The 21,086-nt window shown below is 39.9% G+C and overlaps 2 protein-coding genes across 3 annotated transcripts; one reads left to right on the forward strand and one right to left on the reverse strand.

The window, feature by feature from the left end:
• The first annotated feature begins 737 nt into the window (after window positions 1-737).
• tppp (tubulin polymerization promoting protein) lies at window positions 738-14,192 on the forward strand. The gene is made up of 5 exons (XM_080896016.1): window positions 738-881; window positions 6,601-6,681; window positions 7,271-7,606; window positions 13,488-13,641; window positions 13,734-14,192. The coding sequence occupies exons 2-5, from the start codon at window positions 6,668-6,670 to the stop codon at window positions 13,941-13,943; spliced, it is 714 nt and encodes a 237-aa protein (XP_080752142.1). The 5' UTR covers window positions 738-881; window positions 6,601-6,667; the 3' UTR covers window positions 13,944-14,192.
• A 151-nt stretch (window positions 14,193-14,343) lies between these two features.
• Window positions 14,344-21,080, reverse strand: cep72 (centrosomal protein 72). 2 transcript variants are annotated; one of them, XM_080896015.1, is made up of 14 exons: window positions 20,993-21,080; window positions 20,627-20,754; window positions 19,951-20,143; window positions 19,761-19,869; window positions 18,715-18,866; window positions 18,561-18,619; window positions 18,438-18,480; window positions 17,949-18,041; window positions 17,688-17,869; window positions 17,475-17,568; window positions 17,201-17,379; window positions 16,988-17,114; window positions 16,804-16,915; window positions 14,344-16,655 (listed from the first exon to the last, which is right to left on the reverse strand). In XM_080896015.1, the coding sequence occupies exons 1-14, from the start codon at window positions 21,066-21,068 to the stop codon at window positions 16,595-16,597; spliced, it is 1,608 nt and encodes a 535-aa protein (XP_080752141.1). In that variant the 5' UTR covers window positions 21,069-21,080; the 3' UTR covers window positions 14,344-16,594. The 2 variants fall into 2 exon arrangements, with proteins under 2 accessions (XP_080752141.1, XP_080752140.1); XM_080896014.1 differs by having other exon boundaries at window positions 17,949-18,149.
• Window positions 21,081-21,086: the final 6 nt, after the last annotated feature.

Consider the following 21,086-nt stretch of genomic DNA (forward strand, 5'->3'; position numbering starts at 1 on the left):
ACACACTGGTGCAACTGAAGTAGCTTGAGTTAGACTATTATGTCATCAAGTGATTGCACTCTGTCCAGGCTGCTTTCATCGTGATCAGCTATCACTATTCTCTCTTCGTTTGCTTGTAGGCTTGCATGCTTTCTGCTTATATCCTTGTGTTTGAGTTGCATACATCAGACCTTTGTGCCACAGTTGAACCAACCAAGACTAAAGGTTACATAATGTCCATCCACGTCCAGCCGTTATGGGCTACTGGTTGTGTAACACATTACAGCCCTGGACATAAGAAGAGTCATATTCATGAGTATTTGTAGACATGCATCCATTCTGAAAAGATTGCTTATTAAAGTCTGACGGGTTTCCCCTTGAGATAATTCCCTCTGGCCATCCTGTGTTTGGACAAAAGCCAAAGATTGTTATTGCTTGTTATTGCTACTGTGTGTGACCACTGGCCTCTCTCATGCATGTCCTTCCAAGGTTCATGGCTACAGACAGCTGCTATTATTAATAAAGCTATCATTTCGTACGATCCTCCATCCCTTGTTTACATCTACTATCTCCTCCCCTCAAAGCACGAAAAGATGCTGCTGGTTGTTTATCACAGCTCCAGTGTGGTATCGTCGTGCCTAAAACGAGGAGGCGAGGAGGAGGGGGCGGTAAAAAAAAAAAAGAAAAAAAAGAAAAGAAAGAAAGAAAAAGAAAAGAGAAAACAGCTCGGCGCACTCGACAGCAGCCAATCAGCAGTCTGGTTTCTCTTCAGCATCTCAGAGGGACTGAACCATCGGGTAGTCTTGATCCCAGGCAACAGGGAGGAAAGATAGTTGAAGGCTCCTCGCTGCTTAATTATGATTTTGTGAAATTCGCGAGGAGCTGGAGGATTACGTCACCAGGTAATTAAAACGATTTGTCGTATTTACTTCATAAACAATAAAAGATACAAAAAACGTAGTTTGTTTTGACTACAAGGTAGACCTGCATGTTTTCACAACCTGGAAAAAATGATTGCCAGCCTACACTGATTCATGTGATTCATTTGCGGGTCTTTTTTTTTTGCAAGTTTCTGCATGTATTTCCTTTTTATTTAGAATTTCCTGTAAAAGGATTTATTTTGACACTGCTCGATTCGCGCATACCTGGGCTGTACCTAATGTTCCGGACAGGCAGACTCGCAAGGGCTGACAATAACAAACGGATCACGTGGACGTGTGAATCTGGCGTTTGCAAGTTTATGTAACACGTTTCGCTCAATAAACGCACTCGGACTCTGTGGTTTAAGCAGCAGCTGCAGCCATGTCCACTGATATAAACAAGAGCTTTCTCCCCTCATCCGTTTATCCTTTGAACGCAATGAGAGCGAGAGTGGAAGCTCCTTTAATAAGCACCATTAATGGTTAGAAAAAAAAAAAGGGGGGGGGGGGGGGGAGCTGCTGGGCTACGAGTAGGTAGTTACATAATTAGGCACGGGAAGAAAAAAAAGATCTGTGTCATAATCCGATGCTCAGCTCTGCTTAATTTCAAATTAATACAAGATAATCACATTAATATGTCCAATTGCGACTGTCTGTGGTGGTATTAGGTTGTGGTTTTGAAGGAGCCATTAGTGCATTATTTTGGAAGCAGTGTCACTAAAGCACTGCGCGAACACAATATGTTTAATTCCTCTCATCTAATGGCGCTGCTGCCATTGGTTGAATTAGGTATGGCTGAGAGGAAGACAGTCACTGAGTTTGTCCTAGATTTCACTGTGTAGGTTTTTTATTGCACTCGACCAGGAGCCTTTGGGTTCTGTCGCAAACAATTAATCTCACGGTGTAAATCATCTTATTTTGTTTGTGATGACTCAAATTTAGGTCAGATATGCAAAGTCAGTGGGGTTTTTTAGACAGTGAATACAAATCAAACGGGAGGATAGCTGGCATTGGTGTGCTCTGCTATATTTTTATGTTTCAGCTGAGACATTTGGTTGCATTTCCACGAAATTAAAAGACTCTAAAATGAAAAGTTATACAACACAGTCTACCCTCCCAAAAATCTTTAACCGTACTCCCTTCAGAATGCATTTTGTTGCTGGCTCAACAGGCCTTTCTCCCCATGAGCCATGTCAGGGACGCTTCTGCTGTCTCTGGCATCATGTATCCTGCTCCAATGTGCAGCTGCATAAGGATCCCTGGGCTTTGTTATTACCTCCATTTGCTGCTGGCAACAATAACCACTGCGTCGTGTTTTAAACATCTTATTTTTCTACAGTGTAATGCTTGCCAAGATCTCTGGCTCACAGAGCTGTTCAAGTGTTTGGGGAGGCGAGGAATGACAGAGACAGCGTGGTGGTGACCTCAGACCTGGGCTGCGGCATGCTAATGTCGTGTCCTCTCTCCTTGTGTGGAGAGTGAGGACTGGGGACTGAACAGACCGGGATATATTTAAGGGGCTGTATTGAACTTTTTTGAAGAAACATGGGGTTCTTAGAACTAAACAAGCGACTTGAGCGCAGGGTGAAGCCCTGAGCAGACACCGGGGTGGTAACAGTTGACTGACATGGTCACATTCCAGAGCAGCTGCCTGGAAAGGATAGGTGATCTAGATAGAAAGCAGATGGGATCCCTCCATCCCCACTCACCATGATGGCATGATGAAGCAGTAGGTTACAGACACTGTCTTTTCTCTCTCTCTCTCTCTCACTCTGACAACAGTGTCATCATTTTGTGACTTAAACACCATCTGCCAAACTAACAGATTAACACCAAATTTTTCTCCCTCTTTTTTTTTCTTTTTTATCGCCTGCATGTTGTCTGCTGTCTGATCTGCTCCCCTAAGAATGAATAGAATGTTCCACTCGTGGCAATGTATTGTTGCTATGAATAGACGCAGTTCAAAATGGGTCAATTTATAGTTAAAGCACTCATCTGTGCAGCGTATTGCCAGAAGGAGAGTGTATGTAAGCATGCTGTCATCCAGTAACAGATTTGTCTCTGGAGATCTGCCCTTAACCAAACGGCTTCTCATTTGTATGTGGCAAAGTGGGACAAAAAAAAAGTGGCACAAGGCAAATTTGATCTGTAATGGTAATGTTTGTCTATTTTTTCTGTATCGGGCCAAATCCAAGAAAAGGCAATGAAACAAAGACTTTCAGAGGGCCACATTTCAGTTCATCTCAGTGTGTGTTGTGCCTTATCCCAATGAACTCTGTGCAGTGTTAATTTTATGTATCATTTGAGGAGGCTTGTTGTACTGAGTACTTGGGCACTTAACACTGCTGACAATAAATTCAAGGAGGACGGTGAAAGGATTCCTTTGTTTCTGTTAGATTTAGTTGCTCTCATTAAAGCACAAAGGAAAACACAGTGAGCAGCTAGTGTACTGAAAGGATGTGGATCTCCACAGAGAGTGAGGTATATAATCACAGTACCTCAGTGTCGCTGCTACAGGAAGCAATTGCAGAATTGCTTAGAGTATTATGAATTTTATGTAGATTATGTTATGTCAGTTATTAATTGTATATGGCATTGCAATATAGATAGTAAAAATCTTGTTTCAAAAAGAAATTTTGATAATCAGCAATTCCTTTAAGGACTTTTTCAAGCTTTTATTTGTTTATTTATTTAATTTTGGAGCGAACATCTTTTATAAAGTCAATATTTTTAGGCTCTAGGAAACAGTGGTGGATATTTATAGACTATCGCCCCTAACCGGTCACGGCAGGTGGCTGCCCCTCCCTGAGCCTGGTTCTGCTGGAGGTTTCGTCCTGTTAAAAGGGAGCTTTTCCTTCCCACTGTTGCCAACTACTTGCTCATAGACAGTTGTTTGATGTTGAGGTTTTCTGTGTATTATTGAGTCTTTACTTTACAATCTAACAACAAAGATAAATTCAAATTAAATGTTGAAGAGATTATATAGCTATTATAATCAGTATTTATACTACTATTTAGTTGCATGCCTACATGAAGTTATATTAGTTCCATGAAGAGGAACATCATTGATTTGTTACTGTGATGGGCTGCCCAATCTTGAAGAATCCATCTCAACTCATTGAATTAGCTATTATTCAAATAGTTAAATTCAGATTTTAGGTTATCTGAGTCACAGATATGCTGAAAAATGTTTTCAGCTCCAGCATGTTTTCAGTTTTAATGCTACCTTCATAAACACATACCTGGTTTGTGAGCTTTGATATGTTCTTTTTCTAAAACTTTGTTGCCTATTTTCTGTTTGATATAATCAAAGAACCCGTTGTCTAGGTGATTGTGGGCAGCGTTGTCCTGTTTTCATGTTTCATTCTAAAAAACAGTTTTAACCTGATTTCAGCATGGTTTAAAAGGTTCTTACTTCCCCTTCTAGACATTTTAATGCCTAAAAACTTCAAAGCTGGTATGTCCTGACAGCTCTTGATCTGACTCTCCTTCTGCAATTTTAAGTAAAATCCCATTCCACCTCACCCTGGCCTCTCCTTCCTGAAGTATGGACACAGGTTGAAAATGTGAGGTAGTAAGTCTTAAGTCTTAAGGAGTAAAATTACAATCCATTTCTGAGATTCAATTAAATCAAAGTTAAGACTCTTAAATTGAAGATACAATTTGATTATGAGCAGTAAAATCATGATAACTTAAAAAAAAATAATAATAAAATAAAATAGCACTCAGCATTTCCACCACATCCCAACAGTGCTCTGTTGGAGTGTGGAGGTCATTTGAGTACAGCAAACTCATTGTCACGTTCAAGAAACCAAGTTGAACTTTCTGATATGTCACAAAGTTCAAATCTGTGGTCTCTAAATGATACTCACTTGATACTAAGAATCCCAAAGTGTGCCAAGGAAATATCACTTTCCACTAAAACTACCACCAGCTTCATTTGTTAATAAAAGGCAGGATGGATCCATGTTTTCATGGTGTTTATTCAAAATTCTGACCCAACCGTCTAAATGGTGTAACAAAATCTGAGGCTCATCAGACCAGGAAACATTTTGCAATCTCATATTATTACATTTTCATGAGCTCATGAGAACTGTACCTCAGTTTCCTGTTCCTAGCTGACAGGTGTTGCACCTGGTGTGGTGTTCTGCTGCTATAGTTCCTCTGCTTCAAGTTTCAGCTTGTTGTGTGTTTAGATGATGACACTATTCTGAATGCCTGGGTTGTAACCAAGGAATTATTGAACTATTTCTGTCAGCTCACACTAGTCTGGCCATTCTCCTCTCAATATAACCTGACTGATGTCAGGCAATTTCAGCCGATGCTTACTGGATATTTCCTCTTTTTCAGACCTTTCTCTGTAAACCTCAGAGATGGCTGTGTGGGAAATCCCAGCAGATCAGCAGTTTCTGAAATACAGAGATCACCTGATCTGGAACCAACAACCATGCCATGTTCAAAGTGACTTAAATCCCTCCTTTTCCCCATTCTGATGCTGGTATTGATATTCAGCACATCTTCTTGATCATGTCTAAAAATGCACAAATATTTATATAGGTGATATAGGTGGTAAATACATTACTTCAGTAAAAATGGTAATGATTTTCTGTTCTCCTTAATGGTGACGAACTTTATTGGTAATCCATTGAGACTTCAGCAACCTCAATAACTCAGTCTCAATTGTCTTGGCTGGAGATCTCGATGACATATGACTACAGAAGCCCCTGCCATCAATAGTGGTACTCTGCGATGTCACCGTGTGCATGCGTGAAGAAATGGCATGGGTCAGACAGAGAAGCCACTTGCCTTGGACAATGGGTTCCCAGTGTCTATAGCTGTGAATGCTATTATTCAGACACATTAATAATCTCTTTTTCCTCACAAAGATTCAACATTCTGAATATAATGGCTTTATGCAGTGTCAATCTTTTAACTTTGGTACGTATTCAAGCATCGACCGTCCTTAGCTAGGCCCTGTTTGTGATTGTTAGCTACAGGATTGTGGAAACAAAGCCCTTCATATTGCCACTGCTACTGGGGGAGCGTAAAAGCACTTCATTGGTGACTCAAGGGAGCTGCTTAAACTTTGTTAGCCAGAGCAGACGGTTCGAACCGCAGGACGCAGCATCCCGCTCTGGTTTGGTTCTCGTTTGTATCTTTTTAAAACCGACGTGAGTACAACTTCTGGCAAATTGTTGTAGAGAGTTTGTTTGGGTGTACTTTGCAGTGGCAGCACTGTTTCTTTAAGGATGCTGAGCTGAGTATGGGAACAGCTGAAAGGTGAGCAGAAATGCATCATCCAAACATAATGCAGGGTTTTGTTATATTTATAGAATGAAAAAAAAAAGCTTTTACTGGCTTTTTTCTTTTTGTCACTCCTTTGTATGTTTATGTAAAGCTGACTTGAGAAGAAGAATTTGCTTCTGTGGCTGCAAATCTGACCGATGTGTTAGGAGAGACTGAATGAAGTGACAGTGGAAAGATGTGTGTCCTCACAGACTGTAGAAAGCAGAAATAAATTTGTTTTTACTGATTATAAGAAGGATTTTGACCTTGTATTAGTAGTATGAGCACCACTTTCAGTTTTTATGCTGCTGGGTTAATTGGTTTAATTAAATTTCTCTCCCTCTTACCCCTCCCTGACACTCACATCTGTACACACCCATAACATTAACCACTTTCATTCTGATCTCTCCCACAGCACAAAGAGAAAAGAAAAGTTGGCTAATCAAGACACTGCACAGAGGGAACCAAATTCCTGCACAAACATGGCAGACCAGAAGTAAGTCGTTTTAGCTGTAGTATATGACACTACAAGTGCTTCCAGTCCACAGTTTTGTGTGGGGGGTGTGTGTGCGTGTTTTATACACTCCTGTTTCTTGATTTGTGTGACACTGAATTCCAGAGATCTATTTATAACTCTCACTTCTCTACCAGAACCGTGATGTCTGCCCATTCACAGGCAGTGTGAGCACTTTTTTTAAACTGCACTTTATCTTAGAACAGATTTATTTTTCCAGAAAATCCTCCTCTTCCTTTCTGGTATCCATGTTTAGGCTGTACGTTTCTTTCCTCTCTTATCCGATGATTGTGATCAAATCCATGAGCTTTTCTTGTAAATGGAAAATATTACAGGGAATTATTTATGTTTCTTGATGCACAGCCAAAACCTCACATGCTGCAGGGGCTGCTTTTCCCAACTCACTTAATTTCTTATTCTTTTACAGACCTCCTCTGTTGTGACTATTCACAAGTCTGCTTAGAAAAGAATAACTTCAGTGCATGTACACTTGATCTCAGTAGCAGTAAACTTCCTTTTATACTTCTGACATCACATGGATAACCCGATTATTTGCTATTTTACCTTCCAGAGACAACATAGACGATTTTAAAGTCCAGACAGCTAAGCACCCTAATATGACTTCGGCCCCATTACGGCCGCATAGTGAACACTCTAAAGACCGGGCATCCAAGAGGCTTTCGACCGAGTCCAATGGGACTAGCGACGGTGGTGTCGGGTCATCTACACCGGTGGAGATTACTGCTTTGGAAGAATCATTTCGACGCTTCGCCATCCACGGCGACACTCGTGCAACCGGCAAGGAGATGCACGGCAAGAACTGGTCCAAGCTCTGCAAGGACTGCGGCGTGATCGACGGCAAGAACATCACCCTCACTGACGTGGACATCGTCTTCAGCAAAGTCAAGTAAGAAAGACACCGACATTATTGCACACTAAGGATACAATTTCAGTTTGGATTAGTAGAAAGTCTTTTCCATCATATTTGGGTTTTACCTTCCAATTTGCAATTGATTGTTTAAATCACTTAGCTGTTGTGTCGCGACAGAAGCGCATATTTTATTTATTGCATTTGTCATTTTGTAGATGATTGTTGGTAGAGAATTGCAAACATTTAGAATTGTGGTTCAAAGAACATAAAACTGAAAACTATTTCGTTTCTGTTTCAGAACATTTCAAAGAACTAAATTAATGTTTTTAGCAGGTATCAACCTTATTGTACAGTAACTATGAACACATGAAGGGCATCTAGCTATTATTAAACTAAACTTTAGTCATTAATAAGTAAGTCAGTCACGATCATCAGTTTATAAAGCCATCAAAATATCATAAACAAATCCAAGGCTCGGTTTAGCAGTTTCTGAATTTCATGTTCTGTTTCAGAACATGCTGTTCTTTCTTTTATTAAGGAGACTTGTAGTATTCGGTTGGTCAAAAACAGCAGCTAGAACAAAATGCCAGGATGGCTCATCTTATATTTCCTCAGGCTGGGCTGATTCACCCTTTACTGTGACCTCAATATTATTTCGCCATGGGAGTGAAAAAAAAAAAAAGTCTTCTGCACAGCTGTGCCCATGTTTACCAAATGCACCGAAAATCCGGATGCTGTCTAGGCTGGTAACACTTTTAAGGTGAGCGTACATGTGATCCACGCCACATTAAAAATGAATATTGTTCCAGTGTTGTTCACACACAATACGGGACTTGTGTGCAGTAGCACAGAGTAAAGCTGATGTAAGGAGCGGGGTTTTTACAGCATTGGTTTGTGCGACCGTGCGCATGGTTATTTTGGAGTTTTCATTCATATACAGAGAGGCTTTGAACTTGTTTCATCCTGGTTGAATGATCTGAATAAGGATTATTACGCAAGACGGCACCAGAATTGCGGAGTACGGCTGGGAGCCACACTTCATTGTGTCTACAAGAATGGAGAGAAAAAAGATCTACTCGGGAATCTCACGTTGATTTAGCAGATTTTCCATCTTCTACCTGCATATAGTCCAATCTAAGTCATTTTTCATATACATTTACTGGAAGAGATTCCAAGATTATACAGAAATAGATTGTTAAACACATGGATGGATATTGAAATGCACCTATCGCTCTCTTAGTCTGTCCACTTCACAAAGTTGTCTAAAGATGGAAATGGGAGGGTGGAAAAAATGGGTAATCCTGTCCGATTTCAGGTAGACTTAGTCCAAAACAATATTTTCTTTGAGCACGAGCACAGCAGCGAGAATAATGGCGAATCAGTCATAATACATTCAATGCATTTAAGAGTTTTAAGAGCATTAATAAAATATTCCTTCCTATTTCAGCTGTCTGTTTATACAACAAACAGAAGAATCATTTTTCTGAGCCAACCACATCGACACCTTTGCTGCTGGCATGGCAATTTGTGTTTACATTTACAAATATTTTTCTGGACAGAATGAACTTAGACTGTGAGTCTTGTTTACATCCAGCTCTACTTGTGAGCAGTATTTTGAAGTGTGCAAATAATATGATGGCCCAAATTTTAAGGAACAAAGTATGCCCAATGGCTTTTTGCACATTTTTCTTACCAGTAATTCTGTGTAGTCTCATTAGGTCTCTGGATATGTGTGTGTTTGGTGTGTGAATTTACAGGTGCCGTCATCTGATTCCCTCGGGTTCTAATCCCAGGTGGTGCAGCAGGCAATTCTTTCAAGACTCACAGCTCTGGAGTGTGATCCAGAAAATATTACTGTAAAATGTGAAAAAAAAACCCCACACATGTGGTGTTTGTATACCTAGCCGTCACCGACAGTATAAACAGAGATACAGTTCTGGGGGAAGGGCCCTTTTTCATGTAGTTTCTGACTCCAGGCACAGCTGAGTGGGGGAGGGCTGGCATTGCAAGAGATGCAGATCATCACTTTCCTTTTAATCAGTGTTGGAGAATGCATGCAAAAAAATTAAAGATCTTAATGAGGACTGGCAAATTACAGCATGGCCCAGTGACTCATTATTTATTCTGGATATGGAGGTCTGCTGCACCACATTAGGTCTCTGCTATGCTATGTGCCTGCTTGGAACCAGAATGCTACAACATAATCTGAGATAGATTCATTAATTTGTAACGACATCTTATTTCCAGGGCTTTGGTTGTATTTCCCATAGCCTGTATATAAAAGATGGGTATAGCCACCAAGTCAGAGAGTAGTTTCTAAATGTTTTGAGGCCTCGATCATTCTTGCACCATGTTTTTTGTTTTTTTAAAGCGAGGGATGGGACTATATTGGGATAAAGTTTGTAGTATTTTTATGTTTGTGTAGATACTAAACTAAGAGTGAAGAATTTTGCGGATGCAACTCACGCAGATGTGTGTAGTCCTTAAAAAACCCCACCGGCACATAGCTTGATGTGCTATGTGTAGATCAAATACTGATTGACTGAAAAGTAGGTCTGAACATGAAAGATAGTGAAAGCAGCTTTTTGTTTTTAGGCCTTTTTGTCTTTATTAGATGAAGAGATGAGATGAAGTGGGGAGAGAGAAGCAAGCGCTTCGTGTTGGAGTCGAACCTGGGCTACTGCATTTAGCCCTGCAGCATATGGTTGCTTGTACCTAAAAAGGGGTTCATCTCAAAGAGGTAGAAGCATTAAAAAAGTCTTTGTTTCCAAAGACTCTATTCAAAAGGCTAACATAGCTACCGTGACATCATCCATAGGCATCTGATAAGCCTTGAGATAAGTGGTTCTCATTTTCATAAAAGAGGATGTGAGGTGCAGTTCTGACTGTGAAACTGCTCATGCATTTCCTAACAACTTGTCAGTCGCAATTCATTAGCCAATGTACATGCCACCGATAACCCTCCCTTTTGGTACATAGTATAACCAAGAATTACAAAACAGACTTAATTTTTATCAAGTGGCTCAGACCATAAACCCAGCAGGGAAGTATTTATAGAGATCAAGTCAGAGAGCCATTTTTCGCATAGGACTGGAAGTCTTTTTGCAACCACAGCTATCGCCATGTGGTGTCCTTCAGATAAGAATGCAGGTTTAAAGCAACTTACATTGGTTGCATTGTGCAAGCATTGGTTTATAACAAACAGACAGTTGTTATAAAGGGAGACTTGGCTATAGAGTTAAAAACTGCGTTTTCACAAGTCTGTAACCACAGTTAGCCAGTTTGGCATTTTCACACTGAAGCCTGAGGGGTTTGACTTACTGTTGGAGCCAGCCTCAAGTGGCCTTTACAAAAAAATTGGCGCAGATGTTGAATTCATGTTTCATCCCTGGAAGTCACTGCTTGGTTTCCTTATTAGTGAATGTGATCATGGGTAATACATTCAGTCCATATGCATCATATATTCCAAATGGCTGATATATGTCAACAGACAGCAGGTCAACTATCAGTGTCCCTGCCAAAAATAAGTTATAATGACCCTCTGACTTCTGTCCTTTTCAACCTCATGACAGCCTCGTTAGTTTCTCATCTTCTGTTTATTTGCACAGATTAGCCTTTTGTATTCTGTGAGGAACTGAACCGGTCAGTGTGGGGAGGTCTGCAGAGAGGAAACACAGCTATGTTCCTTGCACAGGAATGGCAGTTTAAAAGTCCAGTTTCCCCTCTGACAATAGACAGCATGGAACATACTCGGGGGGGAATGAAGCTCCCAAATGTTCAACACTGATGGATTGCCCAAACAAAACCAGTCACTGAACAAGTGAAATTAATAATAAACCAAAACATCTCTGTTTACTGTAGCTTGTTTCTATGGCAGCAGGTTGCCAGGGGAGACTGTGTGCTTTATAGGCTGTTGTTTAGGTGTTTAAGTTTATCACCACAGTGATAGCAGTTTGTGTTTGTGTTGCTATGAACTTTTCACATGGAAGTTAAAAATGGCAAATGGCCATTTAAACAAGTGGAGCAATTTGAGATGGAGAAAAATTGACGTGATGCAGGATTTTCAGTTCATACAAGCGGTTTGATCCTCAGATAAACGAGAAGTCAACACCCTTCCAGATACATGGCTGAACTTAGCAGACAGCTACAGTCAAACACATTTGGGTCTAAGTGCGTGAGCCGAACACATTATGATGGATGATTTTAAGAGACGGCCTCAAATGCGAGCTACACTCTGTGGAGTTGCTAAGGCGACACATAAGTACTGAGACACACTGGGAGACGTGAAAGTTTTCCCATTGTTTATCTCAATAGGATACCATCTCCATGCTGTCTTACATCTGCCACATTAAAGTGATCACACATGGCTGAGTGTAGACTGTGGACTGTCATCTTAACCTCAAACTGCTCTGAAACACATTAGTACTTGGTACTATGGAGGACCTAAATTCTCAAAAAAGTCAATAAGAAAATGACCATGCACCAGGAAAAATAAGTCAATGTAAGTATTTGTTTAAAAAAATTCATTTAAAAGTTTTATTTTTTCATTCATCTGCTTTTATATTAATTTCCCAATTAGCTTACTTTCTTGTTTAACACTACAGGCTATTTTCAGCTAGACTGGCTCATTTCACCTGACTTGTAACCATTTCTGTTGCAAGTCTTTGAATGACCAACCAAAAGGACCAAAGGTGAATCAACAACACTGTGACTGATAGCTCCTTTATTACCATACTGAAGCAAAATATGCCAAGGGGAATAGCAAAATAAAATAATGAATAAATGGGAAAATGCAAAACTAAAATACTACAGGTATTTTAGCCCTAGCAGGTCCTAACTGAGGTAAAAAAATACAGCCTCAAATGAACTATAAAACATGACATATCTCATCGTGTCATTATTTATTTAAGAAAGGGCCAGGATGGATGCAAGTGTTTGAAACTACACCCTCCCTGCTTTCATAAGAATTAAAAGAGTAAGGTGCTGGTAATCAAATGCACTTGATAACAGATCATGAGCAAGTATGACCACCTCCATAAAAGCAGAAGTTTGTTGTTCTGGTGCATTCAAATGTGTTACCACAATGCCAAGGAATGCACAGCTTAGGTTTGTAAAAATGGATCTGGACAAACTGTCTGGACCTTTGGATAGATGAAACCAAGGTGGAAATCTTTGGCCGTAATTCACAGCGCCAAACTAAACACAGCACATCAGCACAAATACCTCATACCACTTGCTACCATACTTTTAGATGGGTTTGACTTTGGGCTTAATTTTTCAGTTGTCGGCTCTGTGGCACTGTGCAGTCAGTGAGTGGACCATGAAATCATCTGTAAAATAAACTAATCTAGAGGTAAATGTGCAGCCATCTGTCTGACAGCTAAAGTTTAGCAGAAACTAGGTCATGCAAAGGGACAATGTTCCTAACCACACTAGCAAATCTACAAGAGACTGGCTGAAAAAGTCAAATGCCAGACTTTCAACCCAATTGAAATGTTGTGGTGGGACCTTGAGAGAGCTGTACATAAACAAATGCCCGCAAACCTCAATGAACTGAAGCAACATTGTCAAGATAAGTTCCTTCACAACGATTTGAGAGACTGATAAGGTCACACAGAAAAACGATTACTTCAAATTGCTTTTCCTAAAGGTGGTTTTACAAGATATTGAAGCCTGGGGTGTGTACTTGCTTGCTTTGATGTTTTGGCTTAGGTTTTGTTAATTCAATAATGATTTGGTGTAATACATCATGTATTGCTGTAAATCTTCAGTGTATTTAGGGTATTTACCTAATTTTAAGGCCTGGTAAGGACTAGATCATCTTTTTCCTATGACTATACTTTTCGGGGTTAGGTAATATACTATAAAGGTGTTGAAACTCCTACTTAAATGTCCATTCTTTCCTCCTATATTACAGGAAGAAATCCAGTCGCACCATCATATTCGATGAGTTCAAGGTTGCGCTTGGAGAGCTGGCCAGGAAGAAGTATAAAGACAAGACTGGAGAGGAGGCTGAGGCAGAGGTGTTCCAGCTGATCGAGGGGAAGTCACCGGTCATTTCAGGAGTCACAGTAAGATTCGATCGGAAAGTTTCACAAGTTTCACAACACGTCTCCTTTTTCAGCAGTAAAAACTCAAACTTTCTTTGTGAACTTCTTCACAGAGAGCCGTCGCTTCCCCAACAGTCAGTCGTCTTACGGACACCACCAAGTTTACAGGGTCGCACAAGGAGCGTTTTGACGAAACCGGCCGCGGGAAGGGTAAGGCGGGACGAGTAGACATAGTTGACACTTCTGGATACGTTTCGGGATACAAGCATCAAGGGTCGTATGAAAAGAAGGTGACCAAACCCACTGCGGGCAGACCCGTGTGAGGGCGAAGACAAGGAAATAAACATTTGATCAACTACTAGGATGATTTTCTATTAAATGATTACTCATAGAAAGCACAAAAGCATAGGATTTCATATTTTTTCCCCATCCATCTATTTTATGTGTGAGTGTGTGTGTGTGAGAGCGAGCAAGCGAGAGAGGTGTTTTTGAGTTCCTCTCTTCGTGAAGTGTGAGAACTGGAAAACTGTTTACATCTATTTTTACAAATTCATCACCAGCTGGTACATTCCTGTCTGATAGCAAGTTACTGCCAAACACTGAAGAGAACAAATGAGAGAAACTGCTTTGCTATGACTATTTAGGCTTTGTTGTTATGATAGGGCCTTGTATTTATTGAGCACAATGAGCAACATGCCAAGAAAAACAAAAGTGGGACAACAGTTTGGTGAATATACATTTGCACTTTTTAATAGAAACATTTGTTCCCATGTTTAGCTGATTACACGGTTTAGCTTGTTTTGCCATTTCAAAGATAATTGGCACAGGTTTTTGACAGAGATCATTGATTTTTCTCTTTCGAAACCTTAAATTCATTCAGATTTCAGCGTTGTCTGTTCGCCATCTGCACTTAGTAACTGTTTCGTCTTCATGAAATCTGCTGTTTGTTATTTTATGAGCTCACACTTGTCTTTTCAGTAATCTGCCTTTAGTTCGAACCAAGAAAATCGTTTTTTGGGGAGATTTTTTTGTGAAAGTTAGTCACCCCTCTCAGACTAAATATTTGTGACCTTTATCATACCTTCTTGCTTTTGTAAATACATATAAAAACAAAAGCTCTCCCATGCAGAATTTAACGAGCTTACTTAAAGCTCTTACACAAAACCTAAAAGGACTTCCCTGTTTTTTCCCTCTTAGTCTTTATCTAGCTTTATCATACCATATTTTATTTAATTATACACAAACTGTTTTGCTAACATGCATTTTAAGTAATAAATTGGTAAAGAGAAAGCTCTAACCACAGATGAGATGAGCCTAACTGTACAAGATTGTATTTTTAACATTTTACTTCCTGATCAGATTTCTATACAGTAGTTCTAATATATTTGTGGTAAGATTGTGTATATTCTAAAAAGGTTAAAGCCACATTAATTTAAGACACTGGCTTCAAGTTTTATTTTCTATTTGTATTATGTATTGCTGTACTTTGTGCATGTTATGTATATTGCATTTGATTCAGCAGCATATAGATGACGGTAGGAGTCTGTCATATTATATTGGAACTGCTGTGCCTGGTGTAAGAAGAGACTACTGGGTGGACAACATTGTGTTGTTAAAAAAAAACATTAAGTAATGAAATTGTGAGACGACAAAATCTTGTATTGTTTGAAATCAATATGTATGAACCTGTACGTGTACAAAGTCAGCTAATGCTCTAATATTTGTTGATAAAAATCTCCTAATGCGCACAGTCATCCAAGGCACAGATTTAACTGAAGAAAAAACAAACAAACGCAGGGATTTTAATGTTTCCTTACACACTGTATCAGAAAAAGGGAAAATTGCAAACGAGTATTATACTTTTGTAGAATATTTTTCCAGCAGAATGACAGATTCATGTCACACACTACTTGTAGCCTCAGCTGATGAAGACTCGTGCATCAAGTGCAAAACTAGCAGCTATCAGTGTGTTTTTGTAGCTTGAGTATGATCCGTTTTCTGTGCTTAATGCCAAATACTGTGCACCTTTTAATGTGGAGACACAATATTGTCCTTTTTTCCTTCAAATAACTTGTAATGTACTATTATGCCCCAGTGCATGCAGTGTGTTTTCTGTTTGTTTTTTTGTTCTTGTTCTTTAGATCTCTTAAAGTGTGTTCATGATTTGTAGTGCATTATTGAAAATTAAAAAAAAAAAAAAGAAACCATGCACGCACACCCTGGAACCTCTGCTGAGTAGGTTTTGGAGTGTCTGTTGAAACAGTAGTTATGTTCTTGCTTTCTTTTCTTTCTTTTTTTGTGGAGTTTACTCCCTACAAGTAGTACCAACCAACGATCTGTAACATTCATATAAAAAGAAAAAGAAGACATTCAGCTTGTGTAGCATCCAAACCTCTAACCTGGTTTGCCAGGGCTTGATTTAGTGTTAGCAAGAGGAAAGTGCATGTCTGCCTGCGCATCTCTCCAGCCCGAAGGCAGAGGTATAAATAAAGTCACAGTGCAGCTGGAATCTAGATGCATTCATTCCACTGCGGCGTGCAAAGCAGATGGAGACTGACCTACAAACAGAAAAAAAACTAAAAAAGGAGCCAAAAGAGAGACGATCCCGCCACAGATCCAGGAAATGCATTATGACCTTTTCACTAACACCCCCCCAGAAAATCATTTGTTAATACAACAGCCCTGTCACACACTCATACACAAAGCTTCCTGAATGAATTGCCTTTCCCCGTTACTGTTTACATCGAGTAAATGCAGCTTATGCACATTTTTTTAAATAATAGAAACATTTATAAAAAAGAATAAAATAAAAAAAGGTATAGCACTTACTACAATTTTGCAGTAATCTGCAGTAATTTTAAAAATAAAATAATTTAAGCAGTTTATATTTGCTGGCACATGCTAATATGACGGTCGGCATAGTCCTGCTTTGATATTTTTATCCTGGCATGCATCTCTTTGTTCAAATTCTGCATTAATGTTCCCCACTTCCCTTCAGCTCTGCTAACAAGCATTCATTTGTAGCCACCAGAGACCTGCAGAACACAAACACAGACACATTTAAATCACAAAACCAGCCAACAAGGGGGTGAGTTGAGATTGAGATTACATCAGTTTACTCACACTGAGCATGTAGGTACAACAAAATCAACTGTCAGCACTAATACAGCATTATCTTCTTACCTGTGGCTTTCTTGCAGCATATCTGAAAGTTCTTTGACTTTCTCAGCTTCCTGCACTTTCTTCCTCAGCCCCTCGATCTCTTTCTTCAGTTCCTCTACTTCGGCCTGAGCTTCTAAACACAAACTGGGACACTTAGTAGGGAAAGCAGCATGTTCGCTTATGTCACAGTGGCAAGTACACCCACCTCTGATCTGAGACACATGTGAGCTTTTCATCATAGATTTCAGATAATGGCGTTCTAACTTGATGAGCTGCTTCTGCAGAGCAACGTTTTCCTCTAAAACGACCCTCAGCTGCTCGTTCAGTTTGCCCTGTGTTAGAGTGAACACTGTGAATAAAGTTTACTCTTATGGTTCTCTAAAGCTTGGTGTTGTGTTTGAGTGGTGGATCAACTCACCACCGCTCTCCGTGCTTCCTCCAGCTGAGCGGAGAGGTTGTGCACTTCAGTTTTGTGCTCTTCCTCTCGTGCTGCCGCTTGAAAGCGAAGTGCATCAGCTTCCCGCCGTAAGGTCCTGACCTCAGTTTCCCGACTGGAAATATCGCTTTCCATCATGGAGAGGATCTGGACTGCCTGAGCTGAGGCCAAAAATAGAGATGATAGGAAGACATTCGTTATCTCAGGCTTCTGTAATCAGATAGCGCATTCCTCAAAACCAAAAGTCCAAACTTACACAGGAAGTTGTTGTTTTGATGCAGTGACCTCTCCCCTGTCCAGTGTTTGTCCACGAGGTTGAGGAGCATCTCCAGGGGTTTCCTATAACTACCCTGGGAAGAGAGTTCAGAGATTCCATGAATAGATGTGCAAAGGAAAACCCTGCAGATGAATGAGGAATGATTCACGATGTCATTTGCAAATCAGTAAGAGGACCGAAATAGCTGCCAACCTTTTTTTTCTTCTCAGCTTGCCCAGGCTGGCTGGAGCTCCCGTCTGTTTTGTTGAAGCTGGAGTAGGTTAGTCGTGGAGGATGCAAGATGGGGTTAAAAGGGTCAGACAGATTCAAACCAGGGCGTCGTGGACTGGGAGGCCGGATATTAATAAATGAGGAACTGTGACGGAGGCTTTCATCTGGTAAAAATTACAAAATGTGGAATGAATAAAGAAATCATAGCTCAGGGATTTTGTTAAACACAAATTTATTTCCTACCTGGATTTGGGGTAAAATGCCCTTTAGCTGGATGTCTGGTTTGTTTGGGAGAGTCCTTTTGCTTTGGGTTTCCATGAGCAGGTCTACGTTGCTCTATGTAGGGGCCAAAGGACACTTTTGGTCTTTCAGGCACTTTTATTGAGGTGCAGCTTTTTTGATGAGACAGATCTTTCATCTGTGACCCTTTGGACTCACTGTTATCTGACGAGTTACATGTGGCACACACACATAAAAAAAAATCCCAGTGATATTAATCGACCTTTGACAAGCACGTTGTGTTAAAAAAAACCCACAGGAAAAGAGTTATGTCGCCACCTAGTGGTGATTATACACACTGTCACACGTTGTTTTCATAATTGCTTACTGATAAGGATTTCTTACCTTCAAAGAAAGCTTTATTCTCATAATAATTCTTCTGCGATCTCAATTCTAATAAGATACTGACATAGAAAAAAACTGCACTCTCCTAAACTAGAAAAATAGGCTTACCAGTTTTAGTGAGTGGATACCTGAGGATGGATTTAGCAGTTTCCTAAAAATAAGAACAGAGCTACTTCATAATGAACTTTTATACTGTTAATGTTATTTAATCTGTAGTAACAATAAAAGCACCTGTTTGGGAGTTGAGCTCATCTGTTTTCTAAAATCTTCAGAAACTTTCTCTTTGAAACCTGAAACAGTGGATGGTTTGGATTTATCAGAAGTTAAAACAAAGAAACATGAATTAGTCAGGTTTGATTTTGATTTTTGGAGTTGGACATCTTACCATCGGCCTCCTTGTGAAATGACACAGAGACAGCTTCACTTTGCTCTCCATCATTTGTGGCAACAAAGTTCAGCTCAATATCACGAGTGTCGGTCAGGACAGAAAGGCTCTTGGTTAAGCGGTCAGTTAAAGCTGGTCTGCGATCACTGCTTCTGAAAAACCACAAATGAAACAGCAAATGGTGCCGCTCGAGCAACCGAGGTTGAGAAGACTCGTCTCGCTGCATTTTCATGTGCTCCACCAGCCCGAAGATGCATAAAACTGCAACAAATCTATTTATGATTCTGATTCATAAAACTGTCAATGTGGGCACACATTTCTGTTTCTTTTTTTCTGCCAATTCAACATATGTACCCACGAAACCTCATCATTAAAAATGAAAAGGATCACTTTATAGCAATGTTTTGTCAAGCCTTACTTAATCTCCTTACTATCATTTCTCGGTAGCTGCCTGTGCTGCTGGTCTGAAGAAATTCTTGTTTTATGAACAACAGCATACACTCAATGGACACTGTATTAGGTACACCTTTTCAACTGCTTGTTAATGTAAATATCGAATCAGCTGTTAACATGGCCACAACTCACTGGATTTATGGCTCGTGCTCAAATAAAGCTCAAATAATCTCAATCTGGTCGTGACAGTGACTTCAGTGTATTGAAATGGCCTCCACAACCACCAGATCTCAATCCAATAGAACATTTGTCAGATGCGGTGGAAATGAAGAGTCACATCATGGATGTGGAGCTGACAAATCTGCAGCAGCTGTGTGATGTTATCGTGTAATATGTCCCAAAATCTCTGAAGAATGTTTCCAGCACCTCGATTAATCTGTGCCATGAAGAATTAAGGCAGTTTTGAAGGCAAAAGGGGTCCAAATCAATACTGGTAAGGTGTAACTAATAAAGTGTCCATGAGTGTATAAGAGAAAAACAGTATTTTCAAAAATATATTACTTATAAATCTGGTATCAGATCTTTATTTGACTCTTTCATCAAACAGAATGAGCTGAAGCTCATTTACATTAAGGATTTTGTGTTCAGCATACCTTCGATCATCAATCAGATTCAAAGAGAAGCTCATCTGCTGAGGAAGAAGTTCAGAAGAGAACTGCATCAAGGCAGATTTACGCTCAGCATCTCTGACTGAACAGCTATCTGTAAATCAACGAGGAGAACTTATTATTTTAAAACCTGACATGAGATGAGCAAATTCTGGGCAACAAAACAACATCTTACCTAGCTTGCGCAGGGTGGGCATGGCATGCACCAAGTAAAGGCGGTACTGTGGATTATTTTTGGCCAGAGGGTTGAGCCTGAGGTCCAACTCTTTTAACGATGGCAGCTCAAACAGTACTTTCACTTCTTCAAGAGAAGGTATGCAGTTATAGTAGAGGATCAGCCTCTGTAGCATTTTTAAATGTTGCACACCCTGAGAACAAACCAATGGAACGGTTAAGATACAGACTCTGCAAATATTATTAGTCATGCAATATATTATATTACTTGATGTACAAAATATACAGTATTGGCCGATATCAGCATAAGAACATGCAGTTTTAGTGTTCAGGGTAATCTTAGGTGTGCTGCAATAGGCTTACATGGGATTTATACTTCAGTGGGTAATTTAAACACTAGCCACCATAACCCCCCCCCCCCACGAAACCCTGCAGCTTCCCTAGAAATGTAACTACATGTTAGGCCAACACAGACTGCATCTAGTGTGATTAGCATGTTCAACGAGGACTCACAAATGTCTTCAAATTCCTAGAGGGAGATTGCTCAAACTATCAAATAGTTTATACACCACTACTGCACTTAATCATTTATAATTATTAAACTCTGACTCTTTCTTCAGTAGTAGTATAAATTGTGAATTCCATTTTTTTTATTTAAAAAACAATCTAAAACTAACCTCAACTGAAACGAGTGCATTACAGGAGAGATCCAGAGATTTCAGACGGATAAAGTTACTCAGACCATTTCCCAGGTGTCTGATCTTCTCCTCATATGTCCCCGGAAGGCTCAATGTCCGCACGTCGCCTATTTAAACAAAATTAAAAAAGTAATAACTTTAAGATGTTATGGTGATGTGGTCTGGAGCAGGAAGCATTTATTGCTACGCTAGCTCTCGTTAGCTTATCTACTGATGCTCTGGCCTGGCAGAGTATCTAGCTACAGTACTTTCCAACAGCAAATGTCTGATGTCCCTGTCTCACCCTTAAAGTTAGCTGCTGATTACTCCTACATAGTGTATATATTAGCTTGGATGTAAAGTTACCGAGACACGGGTGTTTTAGCCTTAATCTTTCACGTATCCACTGCTCTGTTAGTGTTGTCAAACACTTCGCCGCCATACTTTTCGAAGTTCTGCT

The sequence above is a fragment of the Rhamphochromis sp. 'chilingali' genome, assembly GCF_963969265.1.
Source record: "Rhamphochromis sp. 'chilingali' genome assembly, chromosome: 11".
Lineage (NCBI taxonomy): Eukaryota > Metazoa > Chordata > Actinopteri > Cichliformes > Cichlidae > Rhamphochromis > Rhamphochromis sp. 'chilingali'.